This window comes from Schistocerca nitens, chromosome 1, assembly GCF_023898315.1.
Source record: "Schistocerca nitens isolate TAMUIC-IGC-003100 chromosome 1, iqSchNite1.1, whole genome shotgun sequence".
Taxonomy (NCBI): domain Eukaryota; kingdom Metazoa; phylum Arthropoda; class Insecta; order Orthoptera; family Acrididae; genus Schistocerca; species Schistocerca nitens.
The window spans coordinates 929734557-929753051 of record NC_064614.1 but is presented as its reverse complement, the minus strand read 5'-3'; the positions used below and the strand labels follow the sequence as shown (position 1 = coordinate 929753051).

General features: G+C 37.8%; 2 protein-coding genes across 4 annotated transcripts in view; one reads left to right on the top strand and one right to left on the bottom strand.

The window, feature by feature from the left end:
* LOC126193340 (U3 small nucleolar RNA-associated protein 25 homolog) overlaps positions 1 to 15047 on the bottom strand; it is a 111944-nt gene extending 96897 nt beyond the window's left edge. The window contains exon 1 of one of the 2 annotated variants that reach the window (XM_049932679.1): positions 14375 to 15047. In XM_049932679.1, the coding sequence (XP_049788636.1) occupies positions 14375 to 14842 (468 nt within the window). In that variant the 5' untranslated portion in view covers positions 14843 to 15047. The remainder of the gene's footprint in view (positions 1 to 14374) is intronic. The other variant, XM_049932678.1, reaches the window with a different exon arrangement.
* LOC126193366 (WD repeat-containing protein 20) overlaps positions 14986 to 18495 on the top strand; it is a 69586-nt gene continuing 66076 nt past the window's right edge. For both annotated transcript variants that reach the window (XM_049932682.1, XM_049932681.1), the window contains exons 1-2: positions 14986 to 15240; positions 15423 to 15605. In XM_049932682.1, the coding sequence (XP_049788639.1) occupies positions 14986 to 15240; positions 15423 to 15605 (438 nt within the window). The remainder of the gene's footprint in view (positions 15241 to 15422; positions 15606 to 18495) is intronic.

The window sequence follows — 18495 nt, the reverse complement described above, 5'->3', positions numbered from 1 at the left end:
CTTCCTGAATTCCTGATCTGTTATTATATAGTCAATGACAGATCTGGTTCCCCTGCCTTCCCAAGTATACCGGTGATTGTTCTTATGTTTAAAAAAAGGAGTTTGTGATTACTAAGTCCATACTGGCACAGAAATCCAAGAGCTGTTTCCCGTCCCTGTTGGCCTCCATATCCTCTCCAAATTTACCTATAACCTTTTCATAACCTTCTGTTCGATTTCCAATCCTGGCATTAAAATCACCCATGAGCAGAACACTGTCCTTGTCCTTTACTCTAACAACTACATCACTGAGTGCCTCATAAAAACTATCCATCTTATCTTGATCTGTCCCTTCACAATGCGAATATACTGACACAATCCTAATTTTCTTGCTAGACACTGTCAAATCTATCCACATCAGTCGTTCGTTTACATACCTTATTGCAACTATGCTGGGTTCCATTTCTTTCCTGATGTAAAGCCCTACACCCCATTGTGCTATTCCTGCTTTGACTCCTGACAGGTATACCTTGTATTCTCCCACTTCCTCTTCTTTCTCACCCCTTACCCGAATGTCACTAACAGCTAAAACGTCCAGCCCCATCTTACTTGCAGCCTCTGCCAGCTCTACCTTCTTCCCAGAGTAGCCCCCATTGATATTAACAGCTCCCTGTCTCATTACCATTTGTTTGCCAAGTCGTATCTTAGGAGTCCCTGGTTTGTCAGTTAGAGGTGGGACTCCGTCACCTCCAAAGGTCCGAGGCATTTTGCTCTCATTGTTGCCAGCATCATATTTAAAGTACCAGGGAAGCAGGTTGCTAGCCTTACTTGCCCCGAGTCCCATTGGGTTTTACCCCTAACGGCTGAGGGACTAACCGGTGGATTTGGTAGTCTTTCCCGTATGAGCACAAAGGTGACCACGACTCAGAATATGTCCGAGCTGCCCAGCCTTATTCCAAAGTAACTGGTATCCCGACTGTCGGGACCACTTACTTGGCCACTCATACGTTGCCCGTGGTTCATGAACTAGGACATGACTACAGGAATCCACACCATGAACAAAAAAAAAAAAAAAAGTTAACTCACTGTATCAGTGGAGAAGTGTCTACTGTTAACTGCTTTACAAATCATGAGGTGTAAATGTATTATAATACTTTAAAAATCATGGAATGTGCAGTTGTTCATTAAAATACTATGCAAATACTAAACAAATTTCTTTCAGGATAATTCATTTCCCCTTGTCATTTACAATAAGTTTCTAACTCAAATTTTGATTAAGTGTCTGCTAAGGAAAGACAGACGATTCCACTTTATGGGTTGTACATTTGACTTGTACAATTTTTTGTGGGTAGTTCATTTAATATTTGGAGCTGAACACTCCAGTTCCTCAGTGTATACGTGAAATTTAGTGGCAAGACAGAATGTGGCCTCTTCTACCATTTCCTTCCATTTCTCTCGGTCCTTTGCCAATACTCCCCAGTTTCTATAGCCCATCTTCCAAAGATCTTTGATTACTCCATCTTCCCATCTGGCTCTTGGTCGACCATGTCCTCTCTGCCCTCCTGGCTTTCCTTGCAATATTCTTTTTGGTACTTCTGTATCATTCATGCGAGCCACATGTCCCACCCACCTCAGTCTGGATGATTTCACTATCCTTCTGATGGGTTGGTCTTTGTATATGATATAAAACTCATGGTTGTAACTCCTCCTCCATCTTCCTCTTTCACAGATTGGGCCGATAATTCGTCTAAGTACCTTTCTATCAAATGCATCCAGTGTTTCAATATCTTTAGTTGTTAATGTCCAGGCTTCAGAGGCATATGTAAGCACTGGTCATATAAGTGATTTATACATAGTTAATTTCATGGTACGAGTCAGGAGCCTTGATGATAGAAGTCTTGTAAGGGCAAAATAGGCTCTGTTGGCTAGTATTAATCTCTGCTTAATTTCATAGGAGGTATCATTTAGATATGTAACTGTCGAGCCAAGATACTTTAAATGTTCAACTCTCTCAAATGTATAATTGCCCATTGTTATTGCATTTGGCATATTTAGTCTAATTGCTTTTCAAGCTGCCATATATTTTGTTTTTTGTTCATTAATAGTTAACCCCATGTTCCTACTGGCCTGTTCAAGAGCTGTAAATGTCTCTTCCATTGCTTTTTGGGTTCTTGCTATTATATCTATGTCACCTGCGTAGGCCAGTATCTGCACTGATTTATAGAAGACCATTCCCCTATTCAGAAGGTTTGCATTTCTCATCACCTTCTCCAGCGCGGCATTAAAGAGAAGGCATGCCAATGCATCCCCTTGTCGCACTCCATTTTTAATACTCAATGTATTGGACATCATTCCTGCAATTCTTACACTACCTTGTGTTTCGTTCACTGTCATTCTCACCAGCCTTACCAACTTTCTAGAGATTCCCAGTTCATCTAGGGCTTGATATAACTGCTCTCTATTTATGCTATCATAAGCTGCTTTGAAATCTATAAAGAGGTGATGCGTGCCAACTCCGTATTCGTTTGTTTTTTCCAGGATTTGTCTTAAGGTGAATATTTAATCTATAGTTGACTTCCCAGGAAGGAATTCGCATTGGTACGGCCCCGTCTTCCTCTGTATGATGGGGAGTATTCTGTCGAATAGTATATTAGAGAGTATTTTATATCCCAAATTAAGTAGTGTGAACCCTCTGTAATTGCCACACTCCATCTTATCTCCTTTCTTATATATGGGACATATGATACCCTCTTTCCATTGTTGGGGCATTTCCTCCTCTTCCCATATTCTGGTGACCATTTTCGGAAGGCTTTGTTCCAGCTCTCTGCCTCCTTGCTTAAACAGTTCTGCTGGAATACCATCTGTCCCTGCCATGTTGTTGTTTTTCAATTTCTTCATGGCAGTTTTCACTTCTTCTATATTTTGTGGGGTAGTGTTGTTGTCTGGGTCCTCTTCCCCATTCATGTCTGTTGGGTTCTCTGGTATAGTTATTCTAGGGTTGAGGAGACTATCAAAATACCTGCGCCATCTTTGCATATTCCCTTCGCTTCACTTATTATATTCCCTGTCTCATCTTTTATTAAGCTTGTTTTGCTACCAAAAGGCTTCCATGCCGCATTCACCTCTCGATAGAATATTCTTATTTCATTTTTGCTTCTCATGAGCTCCATTTCTTTGACACTTGCTTTCATCCATTGTCTTTTTTCTTTGGTGAGTCCTCTTTTCATTCCTCCGTTTTTCTTTGTATTATTCTACTATCCTCGTACAGTGTGATCGAAGTGTCCTTCCATATGCTTTGTTCTTTTCTTCAGTTACTATTTCGCATTCAGTATCAAACCATGATGGTCTTACTTGTCTTGTCCCAATTCCAAGTACCTCTCTTGCCGATGTCTCCACTGTCATTTTTATCGTTTCCCACTGATCTTCAATATTGTTATATTCTCCAGCGTTTTCCAGAATCCGAGTTATCTTCTCCTGATACTGTTCTCTTACTTCCACTGATTCTCAAGTTGTTATATTATATTTCTGTGCCCTGGGTCGGTCTCCTTTTGCTGTGTTAGATATTCTTGCCCTCACCCATGCCCATACCAGAAAATGATCTGTATCTATGTTTGGGCCTCTGAGACTCCTCACGTCCAATAGGTCCGATTTGTGTCTCAGATCTATCAACACATGGTTGATCTGGTTTACTGTGTTTCCATCCAGTGAGTTACACGTTTCCTTATGTATGTCTTTATGTGGAAACAGTGTTGATCCTATTACCATATTTCTAGATGCTGTGAACAGTATAAGCCTTGTTCCGTTCTCATTACTTGTTGCGTGTTTGCTGTGGGGGCCAATTATTGGTCTATAAATCTGTTCTTTCCCCACCTGAGCGTTTAGGTCTCCAGCTATTATTTTAATATCATGCCCTGGGCACTCATCATATACTCTTTCCAAAGATTCATAAAATACGTCTTTCTCTTCTTCTTCGGATTCTTCTGTTGGTGCATGGGCATTAATTATGGAGTAGTTAAAGAATTCCCCCTTTATCCTGAGTGTTGATAATATTGGACTAATGGATGTAAACCCTATTACCAAATGCTTTAATTGATGGTGTACAACAAATCCTGTCCTCAGCTGGTGATTTCTTTCACTGCAGCTATAGAATATATTCACCTGTTTCTTTTCTAAAACTCCACTCCCTGTCCATCAAATTTCTTGTAGTGCTATTATACTTTGCTTCAGGCTCATTATTTGACCCAGCATTACTTTCAGTGCTCCTGGTCGATATAGGGATCTCACATTCCTAGTACCAATATATAGATCTGATCTACGCCTTATATTTCTCTTCTTCCTAATTTTCCCTCCTTTATTTACTTGTATTCCATCCTCTTTGTCCTTTTCCATGCCAGGTCTGTCTTCCTTCATCCGTCCGACTTTACTTTGTAGAAGTTTCGTAACAGTTGTTTTTTACAAAGCGGGCTGTCAGCCCTGCGTCCAACCCCTACCAGGGGATGGGTGATTTTTACTCAGGGTTTTCTTATCTTAACCTTTGGAGACCCAACTCCCAACTGCAAGGCAGCAGTTATTGTTTTGCTAGTTTTGGTCTGCCCCGGGTATTTTATTTCTTCGGTGTCCACCATATCTGGTGAACATTCCCCTATCCGCCACCTGGGGAGGCGCCCGATGGGAGACTAGCAACTCCAAATAAGGAGTATCAATGCTGCAGCTACATTTTCAGGATACTGGCAGTCACTAATTATATTCTGTGTTTTGACAGAGACAGTATCAGTCAATTGTTACAATAATAAGACAGGTATGGCAAAGAGAGTTATCAACCGCTAGTGTTATGGTAATACCAGCTTTTATTTGTGTAGTCTACTTTTGCCTCAAGAAGAGAGGAAATCATGCAAAGGGAACAGCAATTCATGAAATTGCTTTGAAATGTATTCATACTGGTTAACTATTAATATAATAGAGGGAAACATTCCACGTGGGAAAAATATATCTAAAAACAAAGATGATGTGACTTACCAAACGAAAGTGCTGGCAGGTCGATAGACACACAAACAAACACAAACATACACACAAAATTCAAGCTTTCGCAACAAACTGTTGCCTCATCAGGAAAGAGGGAAGGAGAGGGAAAGACGAAAGGATGTGGGTTTTAAGGGAGGGGGTAAGGAGTCATTCCAATCCCGGGAGCGGAAAGACTTACCTTAGGGGGAAAAAAAGGACGGGTATACACTCGCGCGCACACACACACACACACACATATATCCATCCACACATATACAGACACAAGCAGACATATTTATTTATTTATTTATTTATTTCTGCTTGTGTCTGTAAATGTGTGGATGGATATGTGTGTGTGTGTGCGAGTGTATACCCGTCCTTTTTTTCCCCCTAAGGTAAGTCTTTCCGCTCCCGGGATTGGAATGACTCCTTACCCTCTCCCTTAAAACCCACATCCTTTCGTCTTTCCCTCTCCTTCCCTCTTTCCTGATGAGGCAACAGTTTGTTGCGAAAGCTTGAATTTTGTGTGTATGTTTGTGTTTGTTTGTGTGTCTATCGACCTGCCAGCGCTTTCGTTTGGTAAGGCACATCATCTTTGTTTTTAGACATACTGGTTAACTGTTAGGTATAATGTGAATAGAACCAACCCAGAAAAATAATGTTGAACTACAATAAGATATTTTGTGACCAAAGGAACAAAATGTTCAAAGTAAATGTAACTGTGTAAGATAGTTAACCAAACAGACAGAAAAGGGTAAAATTCAGGATGAATTTTATTGAAGTGAATGGAAATGTTACACAATAAAACTCATAAGGGAACATGGGAGTACATATTTTTCTAAGTTCTGACAGCCAGCGTCAATCACCCACACAAAAGTGTAGGCAGCAGCCAGCCAGGAAGAGTAAACACTCCAACTCTGTTAGTGGTTCAGGCAAAACCGCCACCTTGCCACTCTTAACAGAGACTGTGAGCAACTTAGCAGAACACTCTAGACCAAACCACTTGTGTTAATTAGAAGGAAGGTCAGTGCTGGCTGTAATTTTGACGGTTTATTGACAGCAAAATCGATTTTCAGTCACATAATGATCATCTTCAGTGCTGTAGTGTACAATTGTGATTGTTTCATAGCTTTGGTTACTGATAATAAATTGTCACCAGTGCCTATGAGTTTTAATTTGTACACTACAGCACTGAAAATGATCATTATGTGATTGCAAATTGATTTTGCTGTCAATAAACCGTCAAAATTATGCCCAACGCTGCCCTTCCTTCTGATTTCACGTATACGGTTGTCGTGCACACAGCACTCTATGGAGTCGCCAATTGCTTTCGCTAATTCCATAACGTTACACATTACACACTTGGTAGGGTGCAAAAATGACTCAAGAGTTCGACTAAACAATAAAGACCCTGTAACAAAATTTGCTAAGCAAATGTAGAGGAATCGAAGATCACTGACAACTATGGAAGAGAAGAATAAATTTAGTCATTAGTCATTATGAATGATGTCATAGAGCAGAAGCCCCTCCTCGTTGACATAAAGACTCCTCCACAACTAGCATTTGGCACATGATCAGTAGGATTGGTGGCATTCACATCATTCGCACTTGATTCTCTGGTTATGGTATGATAACATCTTGTTTGTGAGACTATTCTAGTGTTGGTCTTGCACTCGCTGTCCTGCAAGATGATCAGCGATCCAAAGCTACAGCTGATGGAATCCAGCATCCAGTACTGACATCAGCACAGCAGCCAGCACTGATGGGCAGACTGAGGATCTACCAAAACATATCTGGTCCATGGTGGAAACTGCCCTAAACTCCAGCGTTGCACACGTCTGAAGGCCTAGCATACCTGTGTGCCAGGTTCAGCATTCAGCAGAACTACTTGGCATCTGATATCACAGACCATCAGAGCGGACAACTTGGGCAGTGATCTGAAATGGATCGAGATCTTCCCGAAATGGCATGTGAATCAAAACACAACATCATGGTCACCACCATCTCCAAAAATAAAGCTGCTGTAGACGATGCCTGTTTCACCAATGGGCAATAAAACTGCCACATCAGGGAGTCATCAACTTCCACTCAAAGCTGATCCAGCACCCTCAGCAGTGTCCGCTATTGGATTCAGCAGATTGTTCATCAAATTATGTAGGTGCCAGTCAGCACAGAAGTAGCAGCAATAACTTTTACTTTCAGTAATTAATGGCATAATTTTGGATATTGTTTTGTTACATTTAACGATGCCGGTCAGGTCCTCACTCTACAACCTGAAAAATCAGTGGGAATTTCCACCCCACCAACGGTCACCCCTACAGCTCTATCACTCACTCTGTTACAGGTCCATACTCCACTTGAAAGAACTACATGGATGGTAATTGTTATATAAACGTTCAAACCACATACACTCACAGCACCAATAACATCTAATGAATCCAATTTTTACACAACTACATGTGAGTCATTCCATGTCAAATCAACACACTTTAAATAAAAATTTCACCTCACCCTCTTAGATTTTGCTGAAAGTTGGTATACTTATAGTGGGTGCTGAAACTAAGAAAAATACCAAATTTCAATTTTTTACCTCAAACCATTCCTGAAATATGGTCATGTAAACTTTTTAAAAACTTGGCAAAAATGTGTGAACATACTTTTTTTAAATTGCCCTAGGAGCTGCCCTAATTGAGCTGGAGAACTGGGAAAGGTGTCATTTTGCAGCATTTTTCATGCTCTTTCCAGTGATAGACAAAAAACATAGCTTCTAATTAATAACCTCTTTCAAAATGGTAATTAATTTTTGATTTAATTTTTTTACAAAAGTCCATAATTGAAAATTTTCAAAATATTTCCATAACTACTTCATACTGTTGTAAATCACATGGCAAAATATAAATGTGGGATGATGATGGGTTCATTGTTAAAAAATATATATATATTCTGGACTCTTGTTTTTCACTAACGGCTCTAGTTTGACCAAACTGACCTTTAAGGTAGTACGTCAGTAGAGGACCGTATACATAGGGCTTGATGTCTGTACAATAATTCATAGACTGGAGCCATTGTTGGGATGATGTAGTCTGCATTGTTACCTTGGTTGGTTGGTTTGTTTGGGGAAGGAGACCAGACAGCGAGGTCATCGGTCTCATCGGATTAGGGAAGGACGAGGAAGGAATTCGGCCGTGCCCTTTGAAAGGAACCATCCCGGCATTTGCCTGGAGCAATTTAGGGAAATCACGGAAAACCTAAATCGGGATGGCCGGACGCAGGATTGAACCGTCGTCCTCCCGAATGCGAGCCCAGTGTCTAACCACTGCGCCACCTCGCTCGGTATTGTTACCTTCTAAGGCTTTGTGTGCCTACAGTATTATTGTGCACTGTGGTTTTAGTGCAAATCAATTGTTACCTCTGTGTTGACCAGTCTGTATCTATTATATTTAATAGTTCATTTTCAAGTAAATCTATACATTAAAGGACAGTTTATAAGTGGTTTTTGTATAAATATGGAACCAAGTAAAAAGTGCAGTGCTGTAAGAGTGCAGTGTTGTAATCCATTGAAGAAGTCAAATCATTTTATTAGAGACAGAAAAAACTGAGAAATGTCACAACATGGATGCCCAAATTATTTCCTCAAATACCAAGTGGTGCCAAGATTTTTGATAAATGTAGGAAAGATGTAACCAAATTGAAAAATACACCAGAGCCCATCAGTGATGAAAGTGTTGAAGAAGAATCTTCTGGATCAGAGATAATCATCCGAGACCAAGACCCTGACTTCACTCCAACTTCAGTAGCTGTTAAAACATTTAACACAACACTTCAAGAACTAGGTGAGTCCCCAATTGACAAGAGAAAACTAACATCTAGGCATTACGCCAAATCAAAAGTGAAGAAAATCTCATCAATGACAAGTAAACTTTTTGTTGCTCCTGAAACTTCTTCGTCAGATACTGATACTGATGAATCCGTTCTTGAAAATCTTAAAAGAAACTTTAAAAATTCTATAAGTAGAGCAAAAAAAAAAAACCTAAGATTCTTACAAGTTTACCTGAAAAGTGAAGTGTCAGGAAAATAATGAGGGAATTTAATGCTCCTAATTACATTGTTCGGCAGTCCAAAAAAATTTTGAAAGAGAAAGGATTCATGGAAGGTCCAAACCCAAAACCAGGGAAGTGTTTACCAACAGAAACTGTCAAAACTGTACATTTACTTTATGAAAATGATGAAGTTAGCAGGGCAATTCCAGGTATTAAAGATTGTGTGACAATTACAGAAACAAGTGGAAATAAAACAAAAATATCAAAAAGACTTATTTTGTATAACCTTAAAGAAACTTACAAGCATTTTAAAGACAAGTTTCCTAACATAAAAATAGGTTTCTCTAAATTTGCTGAATTGAGACCAAAACATTGTGTATTAGCTAGCCAGAGTGGCACACACACTGTCTGCGTGTGCACAACTCACCAAAACACAAAATTAATGATAGAAAATGCCAAACTAAATACAGTAACAAACAGCAGCTTAAACAATTATAAGCAGTGCTTTGCAAAAATGCTTTGCAACCCATCATCAGTTGATTGCAACATGGGAAACTGTGAATACTGCCCAGGAGAAACTGTCATACGTAAAATTTTAAAAGACTCTTTTCATGAAAACTTAACTGAACAAAATCAGTTCCGACAGTGGATGTCAGTTGACCGATGTAATCTGGAAATTGTTCAGAAAATGTTTGAAGAATTCATAGATTTATTTTGTAGTAAGATGTCGACTTTGATTCGGCACGACTTCATTGCCAAGCAACTACGAACATTCCTTAACTCCACAAGAGAAAACCATATGGAATCTGAATTTGTTGTCATATGTGATTTTTCAGAAAATTACAGTATAGTTCTACAGGATGAAGCTCAGAGTTTCCACTGGACAAGACAATAGATTACCATTCATCCTTTTGTTATATATTACAAACAGGAAGACAAAATTGAGCATATGAGCTTTGTCATTGTTTCTGATTGCCTGGAGCACAATACAACTGTGGTTTACACCTTTCAAAAGAAGCTAATTTCATATCTAACAAATAAATTTCAAAAGATTCCAAAAAAGATATAGGCCTACTATTATTCTGACGGTTCTGCCACTCAGTATAAAAATAAGAAAAACTTCCTGAACCTTTGCCTTCATGAGAAAGACTTCAACATAAAAGCTGAGTGGCACTTTTCAGCCACAGCACATGGGAAAGGGCCTTGTGATGGAGTAGAGGGTTCAGTAAAGAGACTGGTAGCTCATGGAAGTTTGCAAAGGCCAAACCAAACTCAGATCCAAACCGCACGATGTCTATTTGAGTGGGCAGCAGATAATATCACAAATGTTGATTTTGCATATTCCACTCAAGAAGATTACGCTGCTTCAGAAATATTCTTAAAAAGCTGACTTGAAGAAGCATTGACAATCAAAGGAACACAGCAATTTCACACTTTCATTCCCAACACTACATCAAAATTAATAGTCAAATACTTCTCAGGTGATATGCAGAGTTGGGAGAGGGAAGTAACTACATCACCAGAGAAATTGAAGTTACAAGATGTATCAGGCTACGTCACCACGGTATATGGCTTAAACTGGTGGCTTGGGTACATTTTAGAAAAAAACGAAGAACTTGATGAAGTGAAAATAACTTTTCTTCATCCATGTGGACCAGCTAAGTCATTCTCTTATCCTGCACATGCAGATGTCCTGTGGGTGTCAGTTGTGGATGTTCTCACAAAAGTGAATCCATTTACTCCGACAGGGAGAACATACATTCTTAATGAAAGTGATGTAAACCAAACCCAGTCAGCTTTATTAAAATGTAATATGTGAAGTTCAAAGACAATTTATTGGGAAACTGCTTTCAACTCAAAACTTAATTTTTGTCTCAGGTTAGTGTTAATGTATATTTTATAGAAAGTTGTTTCAAAATCATTTTTAGTACCTATTGTGTTAAATTTAGCTATGTACAGAACCCTGTTACTCAAAAACAAGCATTACATATTAAATTTGTTTAATAGTTCCATTTCAAACATCATGGACCAGAACTATTATGTAAATACTTGTACTTATTCATACTTTATTTCAGTTTGTAGTTAAATGCTCAATTTCTTCCTTTTGTTATATCGGTTAATATACTGTTAGTGAAGTTGCATGAAATTAAAATAAGTAATCAACTTAATTATAAAATATGCGGATTAGTTCTGGTTTAATAAGGTGATGTTTTGATATTTCTAATACCTTTTTACTTACCTTTCAGTATATTTTAAAGAAATTCCTGTTTGTTAAAGGTCAATTTGGTCAAACTAGGGCCGTTAGTGAAAAACAAGAGTCCGGAATAATTTTTTTAAACAATGAATCCATCATCATCCCAGATTTATATTTTGCCATGTGATTTACAATAGTATGAAGTAGTTATGGAAATATTTTGAAAATTTTCAATTATGTACGTTTTGTAAAAATATTAAAATTAAATCAAAATATTAATTAGTATTTTTAAAAAGGTTATTAATTAGAAGCTATGTTTTGTTGCATATCCCTGCAAAGAGCATGTAAAATGCTGCAAAATGACAGCTTTCCCAGTTCTCTAGCTCAATTAGGGCAATTTGGCTGGTTTTTGAAAAGTTTATATAGCCATATTTCAGGAATGGTTTGAGATAAAAAATTGAAATTTGGTATTTTTCTTAGTCTCAGTGCCCACTATAAGTATACCAACTTTCAGCAAAATCTAAGAGGGTGAGGTAAAATAGGTGTGTTGGTTTGACATGGAATGACTAATCTTTCCTTCCAAACCTCTGGTGTAAAACAGATTAGGTTTATATTAAAAAAATACTGCATCCACATGGTTGTGCAATTCCTGCCAGGTTTCCAGAAGCACAACAGCAAGATGTCTTGGTTGCTAAACCAGTGACACTCTTTGCCTTACAGGTATTTAAATTGTAGTCATAAAAGTGTCTTTCCTCAGTTTCTAGTAGAATATGCATTTGCAGACCCCTATATATGATGATGAAAACTACCCAATTTTCAATTATCTATCAACCCCATCAACTATGAGTTGACTGTACATAATGAACATTAAGGTTGACTTACTGAAAAATGGGTTTGGGAGGCAGGGTTCAGGTACTGAATCTTCAATATCTTTCATTTTAGATCATACATAAGTGACTTATCAAATATGTGCTGAATCGATTAGCTGTACCTGAGGCCCTACCCTTCTGAGTCAACTTCATTAGCACCATCAGTTGACATCTGTTACTCAAGGTCTTTAACTCTGTTGTCCATAGGTGTAATTGTTGGAGCCTAAACTGATTTACTTTTATAAAATATAAAGGAGAGACTATAACCTTTCAGAAAAAAATGTTGTTTCTTTAGGTAAGATGCCCAGCAGACCTCCATCTACACACAAAAATAATGACAAAATAATATGTTACAGACTTGATGATTGGACTGCAGGATTCAAAATGCACCACGCTTTAAATAAAAACCACATTTGTGAATAAAAGGTGGTATTCTTTTCTTTTATTTACTTTCTCTCATGAAAATGAAATGATGATGTGGCATTTTTGGCCGGGAGGCCCAATCCAGGGAAGTTTGGCACCGAGTGCAAGTCTTATTTCAGCTGACGCCACATTGGGCGACTTGCATGCTGGTAATGAGGATGAAATGATGATGAGTACAACACAACACCCAGTCCACGAGCGGAGAAAATCTCCAACCCGGCCAGGAATTGAACCCGGGCCCACTGCATGGGAGGCAAGCACATTACCACTCAGCTAAGCAGGCTGACAAATCTCTGCCTGACACCCGATTTCCCCAGATCTAGATTCATGTAGAAACTCGGTCTCCATTCATTTCAGGTAAATGGGACTCATGAATGTTTTATAATTGCTATTCAGCAGTAACAAAGACTAACAATACTGTGCCAATTTGCTTGTTTATAAGCAATGCACAAATTGAGTGTGATAGGTAGAAATCATGGTTAAGCCATGGGATTAAAGTACCAAATCTTTTGTTAGGGGGAGAGAGTTCTATCTAAGTCTGAGGACAAGTTGCAGTCAAGAGTAGAGATTTCATCTCCATTAGCATTGTTAAAATCATCAAGGCAGTTATTAAAAAAGGAAAACACATAACTATGCACAAAAAATTCATTCATCTATTTGCCCATGGATCATTTTAACAATAGTACGTGACATGTCAACAATTCACTTCAAAAAAATTGATTGCATATAATACAAAAGAAATACATACTTGCACCAAAAAGGACAAAGCACTCACTACAAGGATCTAAAAAAGGGGTAAAAGTACAATGGACTAAGAACAAAACTAAAACAAATTTTACTATTAAGACGGGCTTCCTTCAAATTAAACACGAAACGAACAGTTATAGTAATGCAAATGAAACAAGATTTTTCAGGAAATAGCTGTGGCAGAAATGGGTAAAGGTTACTATGAAGTGCTCCCCCTCCCTCCATATTTTTTTTACTTTATGTATGATGTACTTACATAATATGTATCAAAATACTTGTCACACATCTGTCAGTTATCTACAAGCTTTTCTCGAATTCTTGCTTTCACAAATAAATATGCATTAAATATGGCGTGAAAAAATATTGAGCAACAGTTGTAACAATCCGTTAAAACAACCTTTATTCTAGATACCACAGGGGTGTGGGGGCACTATCATACTCAGACATGATTATACACTGAAATCAATGCTGCCTGATTCAATGATTGATTTCTCTCAGTGGGAGTAGAAATTAAGACACAGTTGCTTCTTCCATTTCCGTGAAGGTTCTCCTTGCAGGATCTACAGAACACAATGGATTACTTAATTAATTAATGTGCAGCAGATGTGGGGCTGCTCTCTATGAACCCCACAGCAGCATACGTGTACGGTGTGGCTTGTTTTTGTTATTCCATTAATCAAGACAATATTGATGATGATACGTCGTTTGTCATGTAATCTTAGCCAGGTAGCAATGGCGATTCGTGGATTTGTTTCAGTTGTGGTAAGGAACTTCATGTTTATCAAGAAAAGCACAGTAGCATTCAAGAAAAAAATTCAAACAGTGTAGGCAAGCATGATTGCTGAACATTGATGCTCCTCCTTTCGAGAGCATCTAAAATGAGATGGAAAACCAGTAGTAATATTTATGAATGAATCTTTAAAGTGCTCTCGACAACTTCTAATCCTTCTCTCATTATTAGCATATAGTCTCCATATATATATAATAAAATTCAACAAGTGAAACAACAGTTACTCAGTCCTAGGCAATGAGTTTAATTGTTTTTAAATACTCATCACTGGGTAAAACACCGTGCACAATAAATTTCATGGCAATGTAAGAGCACTAAAGGGCATGTTTACCTCATTTGCGTTTTGGCTGCTTGGAATGTCGCCTGGGCGTTTCCTCTCTGGATCCGTGATTTGGCTGGAAGCTTTGGAAGCTATGTTCTTGTTTAGGAAAACTTCCCTGCCAGGCAGAGAGCTCTCCTGAGTTCCTTCCTCCTCAGAGCTAATGAAATCATCATCACTTCCTACTTCTAATCTTTCTGCATTACTCACTTCTTTCAATGTTGAAAGTAGTTGCCTATAATCATTTTCTTCCTCACTTGAACCACTGTCAATATTTAAGTCTTCAGGTCTGACACTTTTCTTCGTCTTCGCATAAGAAACATTTCTTTCTGCAATGTGGTTTATCCGTTTTTTGCTGTTTGTATCGTGGGTAACAATCTCAGACGAATATGTTTTTAAATGCTTTTCGGAAAAAGACTTCTTTTTTCGGTGAGAGCCACGCTTCTTGTTAAAAGAACCTTTGTGCCTCCCACGACCCATAACCTTAAAACTCACGTGGTTACAACAACTTTACACAATGTCAACAAAGACAGTCAAATTTTCTGTCGTAATTTAGCAGACAAGTTCAACTGTCGACCAACGATGAATCGAATAGCTATCCCCACTGCCAAAATCTGCGGTGAATGAAAATGGCGGTGCAAGATGGTGGGGGAAAGGATGAGTTAAAAACACAGTTTATAACAAGGGAAGGAACTTACAGATTGATGACCCTTTCGGAATATTCAAGACCCACCAGGGTCGGTTATACCAACAATCAAGGCAATGCTGCTGTTCGTGTGTCGTTTGTTACGTTGCCTGATCCAAGTGGCAACGGTGACAGGATTTGTTTCAATTTTGGCAGGGAACTTTATGTTTATGTTTATAAAGGTGTTAAAAAGGTAAGACAATAAATATACTGTAGGTTATTCACATTATTCCACGATATAGGCTCTTCAAAGTCATTTCGTAGCTGCTAGTAATTTGTAGACTTAAAACGGCGATCAACATAACCTAACGATATGTTTGGTCCTGTAGATTATCTACTGTTCTTTCTAATTTACTGAGTGAAATTGGATTGTAGGCAGCAGATCTCACGAAGCCCGTAGATAAGAAGATGTATAAAGGAACAAACCCAACGTGCCACGATTTTAACGTCGTTACAATGACACCCGATAGTGTTTCACTGGTAATCGGTTTCTCCACTGGGCAAATTCAGCTCATAGACCCTATCAAGAAAGAACTGAGTAAACTATACAATGAAGAGGTATGATATTACATTTTATTCTAAAATAGTTGTATAGCAACTTATTATTTTTAGGATGTTGTTCTCCATTAATAAATCGTGATTGTAAATCAACCAGTTTTGTGAATGTTTACATGTGACTCAAGTTGGGTAATATTGTGAAGATTCATTACTATGGATAAAATGTTATGGCTGGGTGATATTTCCAATTCAAACGGGTATTTGTAATCGTGCCTTTTATGTATGAAGGTTTCTCATGTTCAGCTAGCTTCCTTCCACCGTACAATCTTTTACTTTGATTGCGTATTCATTGTACTCGTTTTTCTCTGTTGCAAAATCCCCTGTTACTACGTTTAATAGCAGTTTGGTCAACAGCTCAGTTCATGTCGTAATTACTAGAAAGAAGAATAACTTTCATAAAGATTTAAAGTCACTTAACAGTGACCCAGAAAGGTGTCCACTATTCAGCAATACACATTTTCAATAGCATGCCAGCAGCCATGAAAATCTTAACTAACAGTAAAGCTCAGTTTGAGAAGAGTTCTAAGGATTTACTGGTGACCAAATTCAATGTATTCGTTGGTGAATTTCGTAGCAGAACCGCTTGATGCATATGTTATTAATAATATCACATACCTGAACATTGCGTACACTCTGACTTCAGGACAAATCTTGTACAGTAATCTGACCATTGTAAATAAGTATTGCAAAATATATTTTATTTAATTTTTTTATTTGATGATATATGAGTAAAGTAGGATCTCCTCACTACAGATCAATTGCAATGAAAAGTAAATCTATATCCATATCTATTGCGATTTTTGTTACTGTCATTGGAGATAAGTTGACAGCAATTTTTGTCCATTCTGCAAATGAATGTAGTTCACATCAGGATACTAGTGAAGAAATTAAGTCTTAGTGCCTGTTTCTTATGTTTAGAAGGAAACATTGTGCATCTAATGCCTATGTTTTAAACCATTAAAGAAGAAAACTTTGTTAAAGTAAAATAAATATGGTTAAGGTTTCTTTAATTTTGTACGTAACCTAGTGGAAGAGGGGTATGCAGTTTGTTATGTAACAATATAAGAAAATAATATAGCTCAACCACATGTATAATATTAGTCACTTGAAAATCTGATTACGTTAAAACTGACGTATATTGGAAGCACAAGCTTTCAACTTGAGAGACAAATCACCACAAGAATCATAAACCTAATTATATTAAAGTAGCCTATATTAACTTATCAAAAAAAGGGAAAATTTTAAGTTTATGTATTTTTCATTTAATTCCATTGGCAGACATCTCGTAAACCACAGTCTCCACTTTTTGATCATACAGTATATTGAACTGTGCAGTGTTCTGGGTCAGTAGCACTTATTTCAGCTCCCAGCAGCTGTTTCCTTCCAAAATCAGGTGAGCATAAACTTCATGCTGGGTCATTCCATGCCAAGTGGTCTAGAGGCTCCCACATGACCCTCATGGATTGTGATGAAATTTTGTATGAACATTCACACATGTTCTCAATGAACACTGGTAAAGTTTCAGATTCGGAAATTTTATACTTTCGGAGATACAGTCACTTGTTTAAGAACATAGCACAGCTTTCTATAGTGCGCCCTTGAATTTTCAGCAACTTTGAGATATCTCTGTAAGTATTTGCATGAAGAAACAAAACTTGGCCATCTTATACAACTTTTAGAGCTCTTTAAAGTAAAATATTAAGAAAAAGATTTCTGAGCAATTTTCATATAGATAATTTGAAGCAAAGTTGGGCGAAAAAATAGCTGTTCAAAAAAAAAATGCGAACTTTAGTTTTTTATGTCTCCAAAAGTAATTGTGGGATGTACATGAAACTTTGCACACTATACCTCACCAACACAAGGTCTTAGAATATAAAATTTCACTCTCCTATTGCTTTCCATTATTTCACAAATCTAGGGTAAAGTTGACAATTTTTCAAAAAGTGCTAAAAAATGGGTATTTTTAGTCAAATTTTTCAAAAACGTGTTTTCCCCAAACTCTTCTAAACTATGGTCATTAGAAAGAGCATATTCTAAACTATCTAGAAAAGTGGATTTGGTTTTGCAATGCAAGCATATAAGTCCCTAAAAAGTAGCATCATCAAAGAGGCGCACTGGAAGTTTGAACACATTTTTCTGGCACTCAAATTATACCTGAAATCTTTTATTTTGCCTTATATATGTTTATTAATGTCTGGGATAAGTGAAATAAGAAGTCCTGATGAATAGGACCTAGCTTAAGTCCGAATAGCAAAAGAATAGAAATAGAAACAATGTTATTTCTTAATTGTCACCCCCCCCCCCTCTACCTCTTCCACACACACACACACACACACACACACACACACACACACACACAATTATTATTAAGAATGAATGTAAATCATAGAATTTATTTGCATAATCATCTATTTATTAGTTGCCTGTTTAATGAACAACACCAGCTTACTGATTGGAAAAGAAGTGTATAAATGAGTTGCTATGGTCCATGGTGGCTTAACCACTGCTAGTTTCATTTCATCTGAGAAAACCTGCATTCCCGTTGCCATAGAGGCCACGCCCAATAGCTTAGCAACAAGAGCCACGGGTGGGTTTCTTTACCACAGGATCCCAAGCCTGATAGTAAAATTAAGTGCCCTGTGTAAAATTAGAATGCACTCTTGGGTTCCTTAGATTGTTTCCTCTAACCTATTTCAATTTTTGATATGCTACATTAATTTTCTGATGAATATAAAGAGGAATGGTGTATTGCCGGCCAGACGAATTTACTGATGGAGCTGGAATAACTGCAATAATGTGGTGTTCCAGAACCCAGCACTTGTCACTTCTTGGTGGCCAATAAAATGAATTTGCTGGACCATGTGGGTGCATGAAGTTTATTAATGCATCC